At 34.2% G+C, this 17,034-nt stretch overlaps 1 protein-coding gene across 1 annotated transcript in view; it reads right to left on the bottom strand.

Annotated features, from left to right (window-relative positions):
* uvrag (UV radiation resistance associated gene) overlaps positions 1-17,034 on the bottom strand; it is a 150,931-nt gene that overhangs the window by 121,175 nt on the left and 12,722 nt on the right. Inside the window, exons 5-6 of the mRNA XM_073829373.1 lie at positions 15,679-15,753; positions 15,418-15,503 (exon numbers count right to left, since the gene is read on the bottom strand). Coding sequence (XP_073685474.1) covers positions 15,418-15,503; positions 15,679-15,753 — 161 coding nt within the window. The remainder of the gene's footprint in view (positions 1-15,417; positions 15,504-15,678; positions 15,754-17,034) is intronic.

Here is a 17,034-nt window from a genome sequence, read left to right as displayed (position 1 = left end):
TAATTAAAATAAACCTGTTTTTAATGCTGATAATAAGAAATGTTTGTTGAGCACCAAATTACCATTAGAATAATTCACAATATGACTTTTTTCCTGTATTTTTGATCAAATTAATGCAGCCTTGGTCAGCTTGAGACTTTCTAAACAATAACTTTTAAACTAACATATATTGCTAACATTTAAAAAATTACATGAGATGTTTTATCAGATGTTCTTGAGACTTTAAAAAGTGAGAAATAGACCATATTTTGCATTTCACAGCGGTGGGAAATCACTAGTAATGGGTTTCTTAGATTTAGTCTCCTCCAAGAGCTATGAACCTCCTCAGTTGTAACAGATTTTGGCGTTTTGAGAATTCCTGGGAAAACTTGCAAATGCCACATTGAGCGTAACGGGGAGATTTTCCTTCCACATGCTGACAAAAACCTTGCAATGTATCTTCCCATCTGCGAGGCCTTTTTGAATCCGTCGGGAGGGCTATGAGTCCTTTGTGGTACAGTTTTACGCTTTTTTTTCCTAGCACTGCTTTCTTCCCAAAGCTCTTAGGCTGATGACTTCATTACCTCACAAGTCATTGGTTAACAATCATCGAATTGCAGCAATCCAATTAGAGGTCCAAGAAAGAACTGAGAGATGGCCAGCTTCTGATCCAGACCATCAAGATTCTCCTATGACTAGCTTTAGAGAATTCATACAGTTTGTTGACAAGGGTTAAGTGCCAATATCAGCACTGTGAAACAATGCAGACTAATACTCCCTGAGAAATTCATCTGGGTTACATTTCAGCCCTCCTGTGATCACACGGGTCCAAAACTAGTCCTTTAACCATGGTAAAATACTCTACATCTGCTAAGAAATATAGTTGACCTGACACAACAAGCAAAGCTCATACAAGCGTGATCTACTTTTAACAAACCACTATTAAACTGAAAAGTTTTATAATAGTCTACGGTAATCTTTTTTGGTGATTTCCCACCAAAACTATATAACACACAGCTACTATTTCCATAAATCAACATATTCTTCTATATAGCTCTTTTTCCAAAGCTTGAGATTGGAAAACTACACCCCTCTCGCTCAAATTTGAGGCCTTCCCTTTTCTCGTCTCGCACTTTTCCCAGCAGCACTCCACATGAGCTGACCAGGTCATAAATCACCGGGCCTTTAAAATCTACCCTGTAACAAGTTCACACAGCGACAGGAAAAATATTATTATTTTTTTATCAGCCGTGTCTCTCTCTTGTTATATGCTAGGTGATATGGCATGAGGATAAGTCAAGTCAAAGCTGATTTGACAGCTTTATCGCCGCTGTGATTGAGATGAAGAAATCCGATAGGCCACTTCCCCCAGGTGAGCAGCAGTTATCGCCCAATCGGATTTCACGCATGTCTGCACTCTTATCAGCCCTCAACCCGTCTGCCCGTCAACACCTATCTCCCACAGCCAATCAGAGAAGGGCACAGGAGGTTTCCCGGCAACTGGCCAGTCACCTCAGAGATCAAACACACTCTAGTATAAAAACACAAACACCTAAAGCACAACAACTTTCTCTTCGGGTGAATAAAGTAGTGAAAACTTGCCATTGCAGTAAAACTAGGTGTAGTGACTCAAGTAATGGCTTACTAGGTTGTGTCAATCATAACTATTACTATACTTACAAATTTTAAGAGTGTTAATAGTTTTAACAAAGTATTAAGCTTCTGCACCTTATTTGTGGTATGTAAATCAAAAATGTAACCACTTTTTGAGAAAAGGTGTAATATTACTTTTCTATGCAAACTACCGATTTTTACCCTAGCAACCACTCAAAACACCCTATATACTGCAATACACAAACTACCACTCAGAACACCATAGCAACACCCTGGCAACCATCTAGAACACACTAGCAAACACAGTACATTGCTGTTTATTAGCACAGTGCCCTAACTAGCATTCAGTAGAGCCCTATGAAATCCATTTTATTTTTTGCCAAATTCCGTTTTTTTTTTTTTTTTTTTGGATTCTGTTTTTTCCCCCCATTTAATTATTAATATATATATAAATAAAAGTATAATTATAAATTATAAAAGTATAATTTTTGTTAAACTTTTAATACATTTAATAAATTGTGTAAGTTTCATGATAGCTTTTTGATTTCTCAAATTTAATTTTTCCCAAATTCCATTTTTGCTATTGTAATTTTTCTGGATTCGCTTTTTTTTTTTTTTTTCGTTTTAATTTCTCTAGACTCTGTTTTATTGGTTAAATTAAAAAATATTAATCAAAAAGCATGTCTAATAAATCGAAATCATAAAACTAACACAATTTAACAGAAACTTCTTAAAAGTTTAATAAAAATGTCACTTTTAAGGCCCTATGAAATATGTTAGTTTTTTCTCAAATTCAGTTTTAAGACTCTACTTTAATGGTTAAATTTAAATTATCAAATCAAAAAGCATGTCTAAGTCAAAATAATGAAACTAACCAAATTTAACAGCAATTTATTAAACGTTTAACAAAATGACACTTTTAAGGCCCTATGAATTAATTTTCTGGATTTTATTTTAATGATTTCATAAAATTATAATAATCAAAAGCATCTCCAAATTATTTTCCTCAGAAATAATGTGCTGTGTTAAAATTTTTCTGTTTAATAAATTCTGGTAAATAAATGTTATGGTAATTATTCCTTAAATATTCCTACAAAAAATGTATTAGTGTCATTACTATCATTACATTAAGTAATATTTCATGTCACAATTTCTTCAAGTTAAACCACACTTTTATTTTGACGGGTTGTTGTGAAAACCTGTATGTTTCTGTTTGTATACGACATGACATTAGTTTTCTTAAAAGAAACAGTCAAATGCTCATTAAAATGACTCTCAGAGCAGTTCTAGAGTTTATGATTATGTTCATGTACTCATATTTTGAGACAGCAGAGGCTGAAAACACAATGTGGATCACATGCGCTTTAGTAAGTGTGTAGTAAACAAAACCGTGCATTTATGCCATTCATTTACAGTGACACGCAGAGCATGCAGAACTCTTACTTAATACTTAAATAATATTTTGAAGGCTTAATATTCAGACACTAGTTCTTATGTTTTGATCTCTACTTTTAATTTATTTATACAAAATTTAGCAAATTCTTTGACATTCAGTGTTATATTGCATAAATTGAAGGGCCCTACTCAGAATGCCCTAGAAATATCCCATCTACCCCTTGGAACACATAATCAACTACATAGCAACACTCTAACTACCCCTCAGAACATCTTAGCAACTATAAAGCAATGTTCTGACAACCATTCCAAAAAAAACATTTAGCAAGTGGATAGAATCGTGCAAACTACCACTCAGAACACCATAGCCAACTGCATAGCAACACCCTGGCAACCACAAGAAACAGAAGAGAGGCATTAAAACCAGAACAAGAAGGACTGAAAGGGGAAAAAAATTATAATAAACAGAGAAAAGCATTAACTCCTTGACCTAAAACACAAATTAATTCATTCCAGAGTCGCTGGAACAGGAAGAAAGACGCATTACTGTAAACAATGTTCTCTTTCTTTCGTTTCAACTTTCCCTCTGTCCCACATTTACCTCTTGGTGTGTTTATGTATTTACTGTTCAGTGATAACCAAATAAATCCCCACTTTGTGTTTGTTTGCAAGACAGCAGCGCAGCATTGTAAAACCAGGCTGAAAATAAAACAGGAAATGAAAACAAAGGCAGATGCTACATGAGAAGAACAAAGATGCACTCTGAGAGGTTTTGACGGCCATCTTATGTCATATCCTGGAATGGGCCGGACAGACCCGAGCATGTCAAACCCAATTACATTTTGTTGCCCAATCGTGACAGTGTTTGCCGCTCGTAAAGATGACGATGCTAAACAGCCCACTGACAGATATAAACACATATTAAAGTTACTATTCTTCATTTCTCACTGTTATTTTTACCCTTTTTTTTTTACTCATCTCATGAGTTGCTCTAGAGAATCTCCTATACAAACAGCAAGTGTAAAAAATGACTTGTTTAAGTCAAATAGCTATACAATCAAGTGACAGGTTCACCACGTTAATATGGACATTTGTCTTTTCCAGTTCTTCCTGGCTCTATCAGTGTTTTTTTTGTGTATTACTTTTTACTAGACTATTATAGTATTAATACTATGCTCAGTTTTCATTTTAATTTTAGTTTTCTTAATTATTTTATGTTTTTTATATCCATTTCTATATAGCTTTAATTGTTTTTACTTCAATTACAGTTTTAGTCAATTTAGTACTTCAACTTATTTCAGTTAGTTGACAAGACATCATTCTAATTTTCATTTAAGTTTTTAATTTCTGCATCTAACATTTATATATTATTTTATTTCAGGTTTTTTTTAATTTCCAAAAATGATCTTTAATAGTTAATAATAAAAACACTGGGCTGTATTAGCAAATACGTATATTTTAATTAAAAATAGAAATAAAAGCTACAATTTTTATATTTATTTACTTAATTAGTTTTACCTTATATATAAATGTTAATAAATAAAATAAGTTTTTATTATAATAATTACATATTATTATTATTATTATTATTATTATTATTATTATTATTATTAATTAAATAAGACCAATATTATTATTATTATTATTAATAATATTTATTATTATTATTACTATTATTTATTATATAATTAAATATTATTATTATTCCAATTACAGTTTTAGTCATTTTAGTACTTCAACTTCAACTTATTTCAGTTAGTTAACAATGCATAAGTTTTAATTTTTTAATTTCCAAGATTTTATTTTCTGCACCTAACATTTACACTTTATTTTATTTCAGCTTTATTTCAAATTCCAAAAATGATCTTTAACAATAAACAAAAAAAACTTTATATAAATAAAAGCTACAATTTGAAAATGTACTCATCTTACACATTCTTTATCCTATGTTAATAATATAATATAAATGATAATTATTAATTAAATAAAATATTGATATTAATTAACTATAATTAAGAATAATAATTCTTAATTACAATAAATAAATATTATTATTATTATTATTATTATTATTATTAATATTAATTATTATCATTATTGTTATTATTATTACAATTACAGTTTTATCCATCTTAGTATTTCAACTTAAACTTATTTTAGTTAGTTGACAAGGCATCATTTCTCTTTTTTTTCCATTTCTTAAAGTTTTTAATTTCTGCATCTAACATTTATATATTATTTTAACTTTAATTCAAATCCCAAAAATGATCTTTAATATTTAACAATAAAAACACAGAGCTGTATTAGCAAATATGGACATTTTAATTAAAAATAGAAATAAAAGATAAAATTTCTAGATTTAATTTATATATTCATCTTATAAAATGTTAATAACTAAAATATAAATAATTACTATTAAATATAATAATTAAATATTATTATAAATTAAATATAAATATAATAATAACAATAATAATAATAATTATTATTATTATTATTATTATTATTATTATACAATTTTTGTTCTGTTTTATAATAATATTATTATTATTATCAATACTACTATTATAAATAATAATTCGTTTTTTTTCTTACAAATACTACTGTTTTAGTAAATTTCACCTTGTTTTAGAAAAATAATAATCGTAACACTTTACAATAAGGTCCATTAGTTAACATTAGTTAACACGAACTAAGAATTAATAATACTTTAGCAGCATTTATCAATCTTAGTTAATGTTCATTTCAGCATTTACTAATGCACTACTAAAATCACAAGCCTTTGTTAACACTAGATAATGCACTGTGAACTAACATGAACAAACAATAAAAGTAAAAAAAATTTAACTGAAAAAGTACAATGTACAGTAATTTACTCACATTTACACATTATCTAACAGATCTCCTTAAAAATGTATAATAATTTACTTTTTTTTTAATCACCTTTGCACCCATTTTATGGAATGGCTTTCATATAATGTCACCTTTCAGTGTTAAGAAACTGCTTCCATAGAACATTCCATGGATCACTTTGTGTGTGTGTGTGTGTGTGTGTGTGTGTGTGTGTGTGTGTGTGTGTGTGTGTGTGTGTGTGAAGAAAATACAAAGAAAGGAAATGAAATACAGTCTGTCTCGTTGGTATCTACAAAATGAAGGGATGAAAAATGTTTTCTGTCTCTTTTTTTGTTTGTATAAATGCTGATAAATGCCCTTGTATCAGGTGACGGCCAGTGTTCTGCTGTTTTTGCCATTCCTTTACGTCCTTTTTCCATCCTGGAGATACGGGTCACACACACACACCACTGCCAAAGCCACAGATCTGCTTGCATATCACGCATAATTTACTTTAAGGAACACTTAAATCCAGTCTAAACTAATGCTTCAACATTACACTCAACCCGCTTTCCCCAAATAAGCACTGCACTCATTGCACTGGTATGATTACACCCCAAGTGTCACTGATCGATACGGTTTTCACCATAGACTAATAATTACAATTGCAGTATATAAATCACAGATAACGTATGCAGCCTTCGCAAAGGAATCAGACTCATTGGGTCATGCTTACGAAAACACGCCACATCTGTTAACCTGCGTCCAAATATACCTCACAAAAAAAAGTAACAAAAACACTTTGGTTGCACAATGAACAAGTGACACGACACGGAAAAATCTAGAGCGCAAACAACTCGAAGGGATGTGAGCCTGAACGGAAAAGAAAACAAACACGCAACTATCTACAGTGGACCCCTACCTGCTGCTCAGACCAAGAGAATGTCAACACACGCCTCCATCTCCACACACCTCAGAACTCGCCATTGTCTCCAGTACTGGAGGGACAGATAAGATTGTGCCGCACGGAAATATTTTGGGCTCTGACATTCCTGCCTGGTCTTTGCAGAGAGACGACCGATCCTTTGACACCTCGCCATGACATCATCCGTGCTCATTTTGGCACAATAACAGTTTAATTTAAGTACATCTTGGCTCAGTCGGGTAAATTTAAGTCTCTAGGTGTTGTATTCTTGGGTTTTGCTTGTTGGCACTTCAGAATTACAACCAAATTACAAATTACAGCTGTGAATGAATGAATCAGACATACTTGGTCGTGCTTGCAAAAACACACCGCATACTTCAACCTGTGTTCATATATTACTCACAATGAAAGAACAGTGACTAAAACACTTTCCCTGGTTAGAATCAATAACCCTGTGTGCAGCGCTCTGACAAAGCAGTTATGCCTTGGGTGACGGGGTTCGAGTCCAGCATGTGGACCTTTCAGATCAAAAGAACCAAAAAAAGATAGAGTGGAGGAGTAAATTTAGGTCTGCAATTGTGTGTTTGATTGTTGGTTGGTTGTTGGAGTACAAACTGGGGTCAATACATGTACTTTTAAGCAAAAATGTTTAGGCATTCAGTGCAATATGTTAGCTGACATTATTTAACAACAGAAAATGACATCTCGATATTTTCAAGAAATTTGGTCGATAAAAATAATTAGGCAATATTTGGCTGAGCATGTTATTGTAATGGTACAGGTTTTGGACTGCAGAATACTGTGTTGTGACTGTATAATTTTGAGATCCATCTTCTCACACTGAGGACAACTGCAACTATTATAGAAGGCTCAAATGCTCACAGATGCTTCAGAAGAAAAAAAACTGCATGAAGAGCCAGGGGTGTAAAGATGTATACATTTTTCTTATTTTGTCTAAATATCATATTTTTTTCTATTTAGTACTGCCGTTCAGAAGCTACAGAAGATACTTAAATGTCTCCCAGAAGACAAAGTACTGTAAGTTTAATTTACCCTGACCTTCAAATTCAAAAAGTGTTCACCACCGGCTCTTAAAGCAATCTTGTTTCCTTCTGGAGCATCAGTGAGCATTTTAACTTTCTGTAATAGTTGCATATGAGTCATTGTTGGAAAGGGTTCAAATACATAAAAATGCTGAAAAACCAAAGAATTTGTGGGACTTGAAAGATTTTTTTTTTTTTTCCAAGAACAGCGGGCAGTTAAACTGCTCAGGACAAACGAGGGACTCAACTATCACTAAACACTTTTATGTGAAATATCTTATTCAGGTCAGTACTAATAAAAAAATTCTATGATCTCTCTTATTTTGATAAAATAATTAACATTTTGCAGATTCTGCAAGGTGTATGTAAACTTTTGACTTCAACTGTAAAAGCCATATAAAAGTCTTACAGAGGCATTTTTGCACACTTATCTTGAATTTTGGAAATTCTAAATCTATTTTAATAGACTAAATCACACAGTGAAAGTGTGAACTCTAAATCTAACCTACATGGGTTTGTTTTTGCTGGGTTTTTTGCAATATACTCGATAATGTCTAATCGTACCAAAATTGTAGCCCAATTGTAATTTTTGCTTATTTACTGCTGATAAAAAGTGTAAAAATAAGTGTAAACAACAAATTAAATATTGTTTTTGTTTTTCGAGCTGTGAAGAATTGCTGTTTAGTGTGAGCCAAAAAGATTTCGTTTATTCCATAACTGGACCAAAAGGGAAAATTCTTCAACAAATCCAGCTGTACTGTATGAGTTCTAGATCTGCAGCTTAGATCATGTAAGCTGCAGATTTGCCGTTTTCAGGGCCACAAATTATCAGACCCTCCAACTCAACAGCAAGGAGGCATTCAGGTCTGGCTGACCCTTACATCAATGTCTCTCAGCACATTCAGCTTGAGTGCTTCACTCCGTCCCAAGTTAGATTATTACAGCTTTGGGACTGCACTCCATTATGAGCGTGACATAAATTTGTATTAAAACATTACAGCCATCCAACCCAACAGACGGGGAAACACATTAACAACACAAACGACTCAACAGCGCATGCCAAGGGATGCAGTAATCCAGAACAAACCCAGTCTACATGAACCCGGAGTGATAAGACTTGACACTTTACACTGAAGGTCAAAAAATAAATATAGAAAGAGAGCCATTTCAAAACAAAGAGAGCTAACTTGCTGTACTTCCTATGTAGGCAGCTGTCCGCATAAACAGGCCTTGTAGAAGGTGATGTTGAGATGCTAATGCACTTGATCTCTTTATTAAAGCTTCTCTATAAGCGGGGCTCCAATATCCCCTCATGCCTCTCTACACTATTATTACCACAGCCTCCCACAAAGCCCTGAGAGACCAAAACACCAGCATCCATTTTCAGCCGGGCGATGCGGAGATTAAGGCCCAGTTTGTTTTTCCGTGAGGCATGGCAGGCGTTCCCGGTCCTCAAGGTTGTTGCTTTAGGGTTTTAAGGGGGCGAGTGTGAACCCAGCTGTTAAAGCCGTACCCGATAATCCGGTCCAGAACCATGCCCTTCGGCGGGGGAGCGCACGACCCGTCGACCTGTTGAAAGGCGCTAAAAGCAGGAAGGGCTTATCGCCGCGGCAACCATGGGGTCACAATCTACTCCCTGAACTTTGCCGTACAACACCGCCTCTGTTCTTCACTTGCTACTTCATTTATTAAGGTGAGGTAACTGCGAATGTTCAAGAGGGACACAAAATGCAATTTTGAGTGAACATCTTAAAGAAACAATCACTTTTATATGGAAGTCTGTTTCCGCCACTGAATAAAAAATTAAAAGGTAATTGCAACTTTTTATCTCACAATTCTGACTTTTTTTCTCCGAACTGCGAGATATAAAAGCACAATTGCGAGTTATGAAGTCAGAATTGCTAGATATGAAGTCAGAATTGCGGGATATAAACTCACAATTGCAAAAAATAAAGTCAGAATTGAGAGATATAAACTCAATTTCAATTTCCCTTTCAATTCCGACCTTGTATCTTGCTATTCTGACTACTTTCTCGCAATAACGAGTTTGTATCATGCAATCCTGACTTTTTTCTCAGAACTGTGAGATCTAAATTCAGAATTGCGGGATATAAACTTACAATTGCGAGAAATAAAGTCAGAATTGAGAGATATAAACTCGCAATTCTGACCTTTTCTCCCAATTGCAACTTTGTATCTTGCCATTCTGACTTTCTTTCTGGCAATTACGAATTTGCATATCGCAATTCTGACTTTTTTCTCAGAACTGTGAGATATAAATGCACAATTGCGAGTTATAAAGTCAGAATTGCGGGATATAAACTTACAACTGCGAGAAATAAAGTCAGAATTGAGCGATATAAACTCAAAAACTATAAATAATTCTGACTTTTTGTCGCAATTGCAACTTTGTATTTTGCCATTCTGACTTTCTTTCTGGTAATTACGAGTTTGCATCTCGCAATTCTGACTTTTTTCTCAGAACTGGAGATATAAATGCACAATTATGAGTTATAAAGCCAGAATTGCGGGAAAAAAAAACAAAAAACAAAAAAAACAGAATTGATAGATAAAAACTTGTGATTCTGACTTTTGTTCTCACAATTACAAGTTTGTATCTCGCAATTCTGACTTTTTTTCCCCACAACTGTGAGATATAAATGCACAATTGCGAGTTATAAAGATAGAATTGCTAGATATGAAGTCAGAATTGTGGGATATAAACACAATTGCGAGAAATAAAGTCAGAACTGAGAGATATAAACTCGTAATTCTGACTTTTTGTCGCAATTGCAACTTTGTATCTTGCCATTCTGACTTACTTTCTGGCAATTACGAGTTTGCATCTCGCAATTCTGACTTTTTTCTCAGAACTGTGATATATAAATGCACAATTTGCGAGTTATAAATCTAGAATTGCTAGATATGAAGTCAGAATTGTGGGATATAAACACAATTGCGAGAAATAAAGTCAGAATTGAGAGATATAAAACTTTTCTCTCGCAATTGGGAGTTTATATCAATTGCGACTTTATTGCCAGTTTATTTCTCACAATTCTGAGAAAATTGTGAGATAAGTCACAATAACTTTTTTTAATTTTTTTATTCAGTGGTGGAAACAGGCTTCCATACTTTTAAGTAGAATCTGATGCAGAATCCCCAAAATTTAATGTAATACTAGATTTAGTCATGTCACAAAGAATTCAAGTCGAGTTATGACAGTTCTTCGCACTCAAAAAGGATTTTGAAAGCAAGTGTTGATTATTCCCAGTGTGAACCAGCTGTGAGAGGGTGATGGGAGATAAAAACTTGAATTCATACACAAGCAGGAATTTCCTTTGGCTTGCTTAAGCCTCGCTGAGAACATTTCCTGCATAAGAAAGTACGGGAAGGAACCAGGAACCCCAGACACACTATTGAAGAACACCTTTTCCACAGACACAAAGCTCCTTTGGCCCACTAACACACAATCGTAAAACAAATGTAAAAGAAAACACTCCTTACAACAGTGCTTTGACGACGAAGGCTGATTTAGATCGCCGAATGGCCAGTTTTTCCCACGAGCGGCCCGCTATAGCATGACAGACGGGCTGCCCGCCCTGGAGTAGCATAAATCGCACATGCAGAGGAAACATTTCTCTTTTGATTAATGATTCATTTTATTAGAAAACTAACTACTCTGTTTTTTTGTTTTTCCTCGTTTCCTCTCTTTATTATTGCTTCCGAAAGTTTGTCAGGTTGAGTTAATTGCTAAAAACGCAGTAGTGTCAATCAAAAACAAATGTTTCCTCAACGATGATAATATCCACCGCCATCCGCCCATTCAACACGAAACACAACAAGAGGAGAGTTTAGACTTGGACTTTTCACACAGTCTCTTCTATGTGTATTTCTTTCAGTCTGACTTACAAGCAAACAGAATACCGCCAAAACACAAACACATACGAATCAACTTGTATTGAGATGTTAAAAACAACCTGCAGTGATTACGAAACAGACAAGTGTAGTCCAAATACACAATGAATGACTCTTATGAGTCAGTTGTTTTTAGTGGATCAAAGACATGTTGCACAATCAGTGTAGTCTGATTCCCAAAAAAATGACTGTTGAGTTTGTTCGTTTAAGTTAATGAAAAACTAAGCATAGACTCCCAAACAAATGACACTTATGAATCTGTTCTTTCATGCAAATCAAAAACATATAGCGCAGTCGTTGTAGTCTGATTCCTGAATAAATCATGTTTATGAGCCGGTTCTTTTAAGAGAATCAAAAACCAACCACTGTAGGCAACAGTTTATCAAATGCACACTATAACTCTTATGAGTTTGTCAATTTAAGTGAATGAAACATACAATGCAGTACAGTCTGATTGCTCATATTAGTCTCTTTTAGTGAATCAGAAACATATAGCACAGCCTTGATTTACTCACCCTCAAGCCATCCTAGATGTTCAGTTGAAGTCAAAAGTTAGTTCGCAAGAGAAAATAATAGTTGAATTTATAAAAATGACCCCATTCAAAAGTTTACATTCGCCTGATTCTTAATACTGTGTTGTTACCTGAATGACCCAACACAGCTGTGTTTTTCTGTTTAGTGATAGTTGTTCATGAGTTCCTTGTTTGTCCTGAACAGTTAAACTGCCCTCTGTTCTTCAGAAAAATCCTTCAGCTTCCACTAATTCTTTGGTTTTTCAGCATTTCTGTGTAGTTGGCCTCATATGCAATTATTTCAAGGTTCAAACGCTCACTGATGCTTCAGAAGGAAATACAATGCATTAAGAGATAAGATTTTAAATTTGAAGATCAGGGTAAATTATTTTATGTTGTCTACTGGGAAACAGGATGTAAGTATCTTCTGTAGCTTCTGAAGGGCAGCACTAAATGAAAAAAAAAATATGATATTTAGGCAAAATAAGAAAAATCTTCATTCTGTTCAAAAGTTTACACCCCCCAGCTCTTAATGCATCGTTTTTCCTTCTGGAGCATCAGTGAGTGTTTGAATCTTCTGTAATAGTTGCATATGAGTCCCTCAGTTGTCCTCAATGTAAAAAGATGGATCCCAAAATCAAACATTTTCAAATCATACACAAAAATGCTGAAAAACCAAAGAATGCGGGATCTGAAGGATTTTTCTGAAAAACAGCTGGCAGTTTAACTGTTCAGGATAAACAAGGGACTCATGAACAGGCATCACTAAACAAAAAAAAGAAAAATACATAGCTGTGGATCATTCAGGTATTAAGAATCAAGTCTATGTAAACTTTTGAACGGGGTCATTTTTATAAATTGAACTATTATTTTCTCTTGTAGACATTTAATAATAATTATACATCAGCATTTATACACCTGAAAGCTGAATAAGTAAGTTTTCCAGTGATGTATGGTTTGTTAGGATAGGACAATATTTGTTTGAGATACAACCATTTGAAAATCTGAGGGTGCAAAAAAAAAATCTAAATATTGAGAAAATCAGCTTTAAAGTTGTCAAAATGTTCTTAGCAAAACATATTACTAATCAAACACTAAGTTTTTATATATTTATGGTAGTTAATTCAAAAAAATATCTTAATAAAACATGATCTTTACTTAATATCCTAATGTTTTTTGGCATAAAAGAAAAATTTATCATTTTGACAATGTCTTGTTGGCTATTACTACAAATAGTTTTGTGGTCCAGGGTCACATATTTGTACTTCTTTTAAATGTCTGTGTGAAATATCTTCTTAAGGTGAGTACCACATAAAATATAACGTGCATTTTGCATGATCCCTCTTATTTTGGTAAAATAATTAACATTTTGCAGATTCTCCAAGATGTATGTAAACTTTTGAACTCAACTGTAAATGACTTTCTTCTTTCAGATTAATACAATCGGAGTTATATATAAAAAAAAAAAAAAAGTCCCCCCGGAGTCATGTGATGAGTGGATGCACTTTATTGGACTTCAAAATCAGCCATTCACTACCATTATGAAGCTTGGAAGAGCCAGGACATTTTTTTATATAACTCCAATGGAAAGAAGAAAGTCGTATACACCTAGAATGGCTTGAGGGTGAGTAATTCATGAGGTAATTTAAATTTTTGGGTGAACTGTCCCTTTAAAGCCAATGACGCATTTATGGAATCATGAAGAGGAACTGAAATCCTTAAAATCTTCACAATTCCCATCCAGGCACCGAACATGTTTTTTTTTCAGTCATTACTCATATTTAACACAGACATCCTCCCAAAAATGAAACAAGTTCATAAAAGTTACATAGAAAGCTAGAGTAATGCATGTTTCTGTCAGTCGGCGTGTGCGTACAAATATGCGGCCTATGCGTGAGATTTCAGAATCTGGGCCAAGACATGGGCCCACCTCAGGCCGAAGCCAAGATATTGCACAGACTCCTAATCAAGACTACCAAGAGACTCACAAACACCATCACACGTAGAGAGCAGCAGCCTCCAGCAAGCTCTATATCACCCTACTACAGCACAGCTCTGAGGGACTGCCCTACATTCCACAGCAGAAAATCTGCACATGGCCGTTGAGGTGCGTATGAACGAAGGTCTGGAAAGCGAAAACACTTTGGAGAGAACATAACGGAGCGTTTACAGCTTGTTTGCTTCTTAACAACATCTCTGGGATCAAAGATTGTTCCTTTAGATATATAATGTTGATGTTGTAAGACTGCAGAAGTGTGTTCACACAGATAAATCTGAATATGGGAAGTGTGTCATAGTTACTTAAGGCTCTCCAAAGCACCTCCTTTGTCAAAACATATTGGTTTAGAAGAGAGCTGCTGCCATCTAGTGCTGCACTAAAGCTACAGCAGAATACAAAGCCGACATTCAACTTCACTGGGTTTGGAAGGGTCTGCCAACACTATGACAAGGTGGACTAATTTTTCTTCCTTGATTTCCTGTGCTCCTCATCCATCAGGTCTTTTATCCAAGGATTACGGTTTTCCAAGACAGCAAAAACATCAGTCATCTTTGGCTGAAGAATAAGACGCCACCCTGCAGCAGGGGTCCAATTTGGAAATAAAACGCACAGAGCGCTATCTGGCGGATGAGGAAGGGAATGTTTCTTGTCTTTGATGATGAGAACTGCTTCTGGGTCTCAGATGGGAGGATAATAAAATTCTGGAAAGCAACCGAGGGAGTTTCACTGGAGCTGAACATATGTTAAGAGCAAATGCTGTTCCTGTAGGAATGAAATTCCTGCTCTTTTAGCAATAGCCAGCGCTGTGTTAATACAGTCGAAACACAGCAGATGTATTATTAATAAAAGAGATCTTATTTCTAGTTCTATATTGTGATTAGTCTTCAAAACACCGCTTTTGTAGTATTTTATTATGTTGTTCCGCTTTAAAGGAATAGTTCATCCAAAAATTTTAATTAATTACTCTCAAGTTGTTCCAAACCTATAAGACCTTCGTTCATCCTTGGAACACAAATTAAGATATATTCTGATGCTTTCTGACCCTCCGTAGACAGCAAGTGTAATTAACAACAGAATTTTTATCTCTTTAAGTATCTAAAATTATAATTTCGGAAAGCTTTGCATTGTGAATGTAAAAGTAAAGTTAAAGCCAAAAAGTCCTGTTTTTCATTCTAAGTTTTCTTCAAATTGAGTCTGTCTCACCTTAGTAAAGAGAAAACACTGTAGGAGTTTCTGACAGAGCTCTGGTCCACCTGAAGCAAACTGTTCTTCTTCCTGTCAGAAGTTTCCTGTGGGAAAGAAAACAGCCCGTGAGCTTCACAAAGAGTCTCTTATTACCATATGAAGAATTCTATAGTCTGAAAAACCCAGGAGATACGAGTGATTTCGAGCTCTGATAGATGGCAAGGTTTGAAGATGGCCTGGAATTTATTTTGGAGCCCAGTCCAAGAGTTTGAACAATACCTTCTGATCAAACTCAGCTGCATAGTAGCCATCGTTCAGTCCAAAGATGATCTCATTTGGATTTCTGGAGCGAATCTGAAGGAAAATAGACAGAAAGAAATGACAGGTTTTTTTGGATGTGTGTTTGAACCAAAATGTACCTCCATTTCAAAAGTGTTCACTGGTACTGGTCATGGGAAACATATTAATCAAAAAAGTCTGGGATCAGTAAGATTTTTTATGTTTTTTTTTTGTTTGTTTTTTTACAGAAATCTTTACACATTTCTAATATTACTGCAATTTAAAGTAAGCTTTTTTTACTTTAATATACTTTAAAATAGAATTTATTCCTGTGATGCAAAGCTGAATTTTCAGCATTATTACTCCAGTCTTCAGAAATCATTCTAGTATGCCGATTTATTATCAAAACTTTTTTTAGGATTCTTTGATGAACAAAAAGATAAAAAACGCATTTATTCAAAATATAAATCCTTTCTAACAATATAAGTCTTTACGATCACTTTGTATCAATTCAACACATCCTTGTTGAGTAAAAGTATTAATTTCTTTCAAACTAAGTAAAATTCACTAACCCCAAACTTTAAACGGTAGTGTATATTGTTCGAAAAGATTTCTATTTTAAATAAATATTTTAAACAATCCTGAAAAAAGCATCACAGGCCCCAAAAAAAAATATTAAGCAGCTTCCAACATTCTTAATAAATCAGCATATTAGAAAGATTTCTGAAGGATCATGTGACACTGAAGACTGGAGTAATGATGCTGAAAATTCAGCTTTGCATCACAGGAATAAATCCTATTTTAAAATATATTAAAATAGAAAACCACTATTTTAAATTGCAATAATATTTCACAATATTACAGATTTTTTTTTGTATTTTTAATCAAATAAACAGACTTCTTTAAAACACATAAAAAATCGTACTGATCCCAAACTTTTGAACGGCAGTGTGTGTATATATATATATATATATATATATATTAAGGTTGGGCGATGTCGACCAATTTGGCATCGTACGATGTCTAATGTGAAACATCGCGATGGACGATGGCATCGTCTGCGGGGGGCGGGGGTGAGGGATGGTTGTTGTTAAATAATTTATTCAAAACGAATTAATTAATTGTAGCCTACCATGTCCACGAGTGCTTAATTTGAGCCGGATCCTGTTCTGGAAAATGTCCGATTTTGGATTTTTGCGTTCCGTTATTTGTTTTTAAAGATCCGGAATTAACAAGTGCATTAGATCATGAGTGCGTGCGTGCAGACGAGACAAGATCAAGCGCGGGTTTATATAAATGCATTTGGAGGATGTGTGTTGGTCCTTAACATATTTTCGACCAGTCAGCTTTTTTAAG

Source organism: Garra rufa, chromosome 23 (genome assembly GCF_049309525.1).
Source record: "Garra rufa chromosome 23, GarRuf1.0, whole genome shotgun sequence".
NCBI lineage: Eukaryota > Metazoa > Chordata > Actinopteri > Cypriniformes > Cyprinidae > Garra > Garra rufa.
The sequence above is the reverse complement of the archived record's forward strand: the minus strand, read 5'-3'. Positions and strand labels throughout refer to the sequence as shown.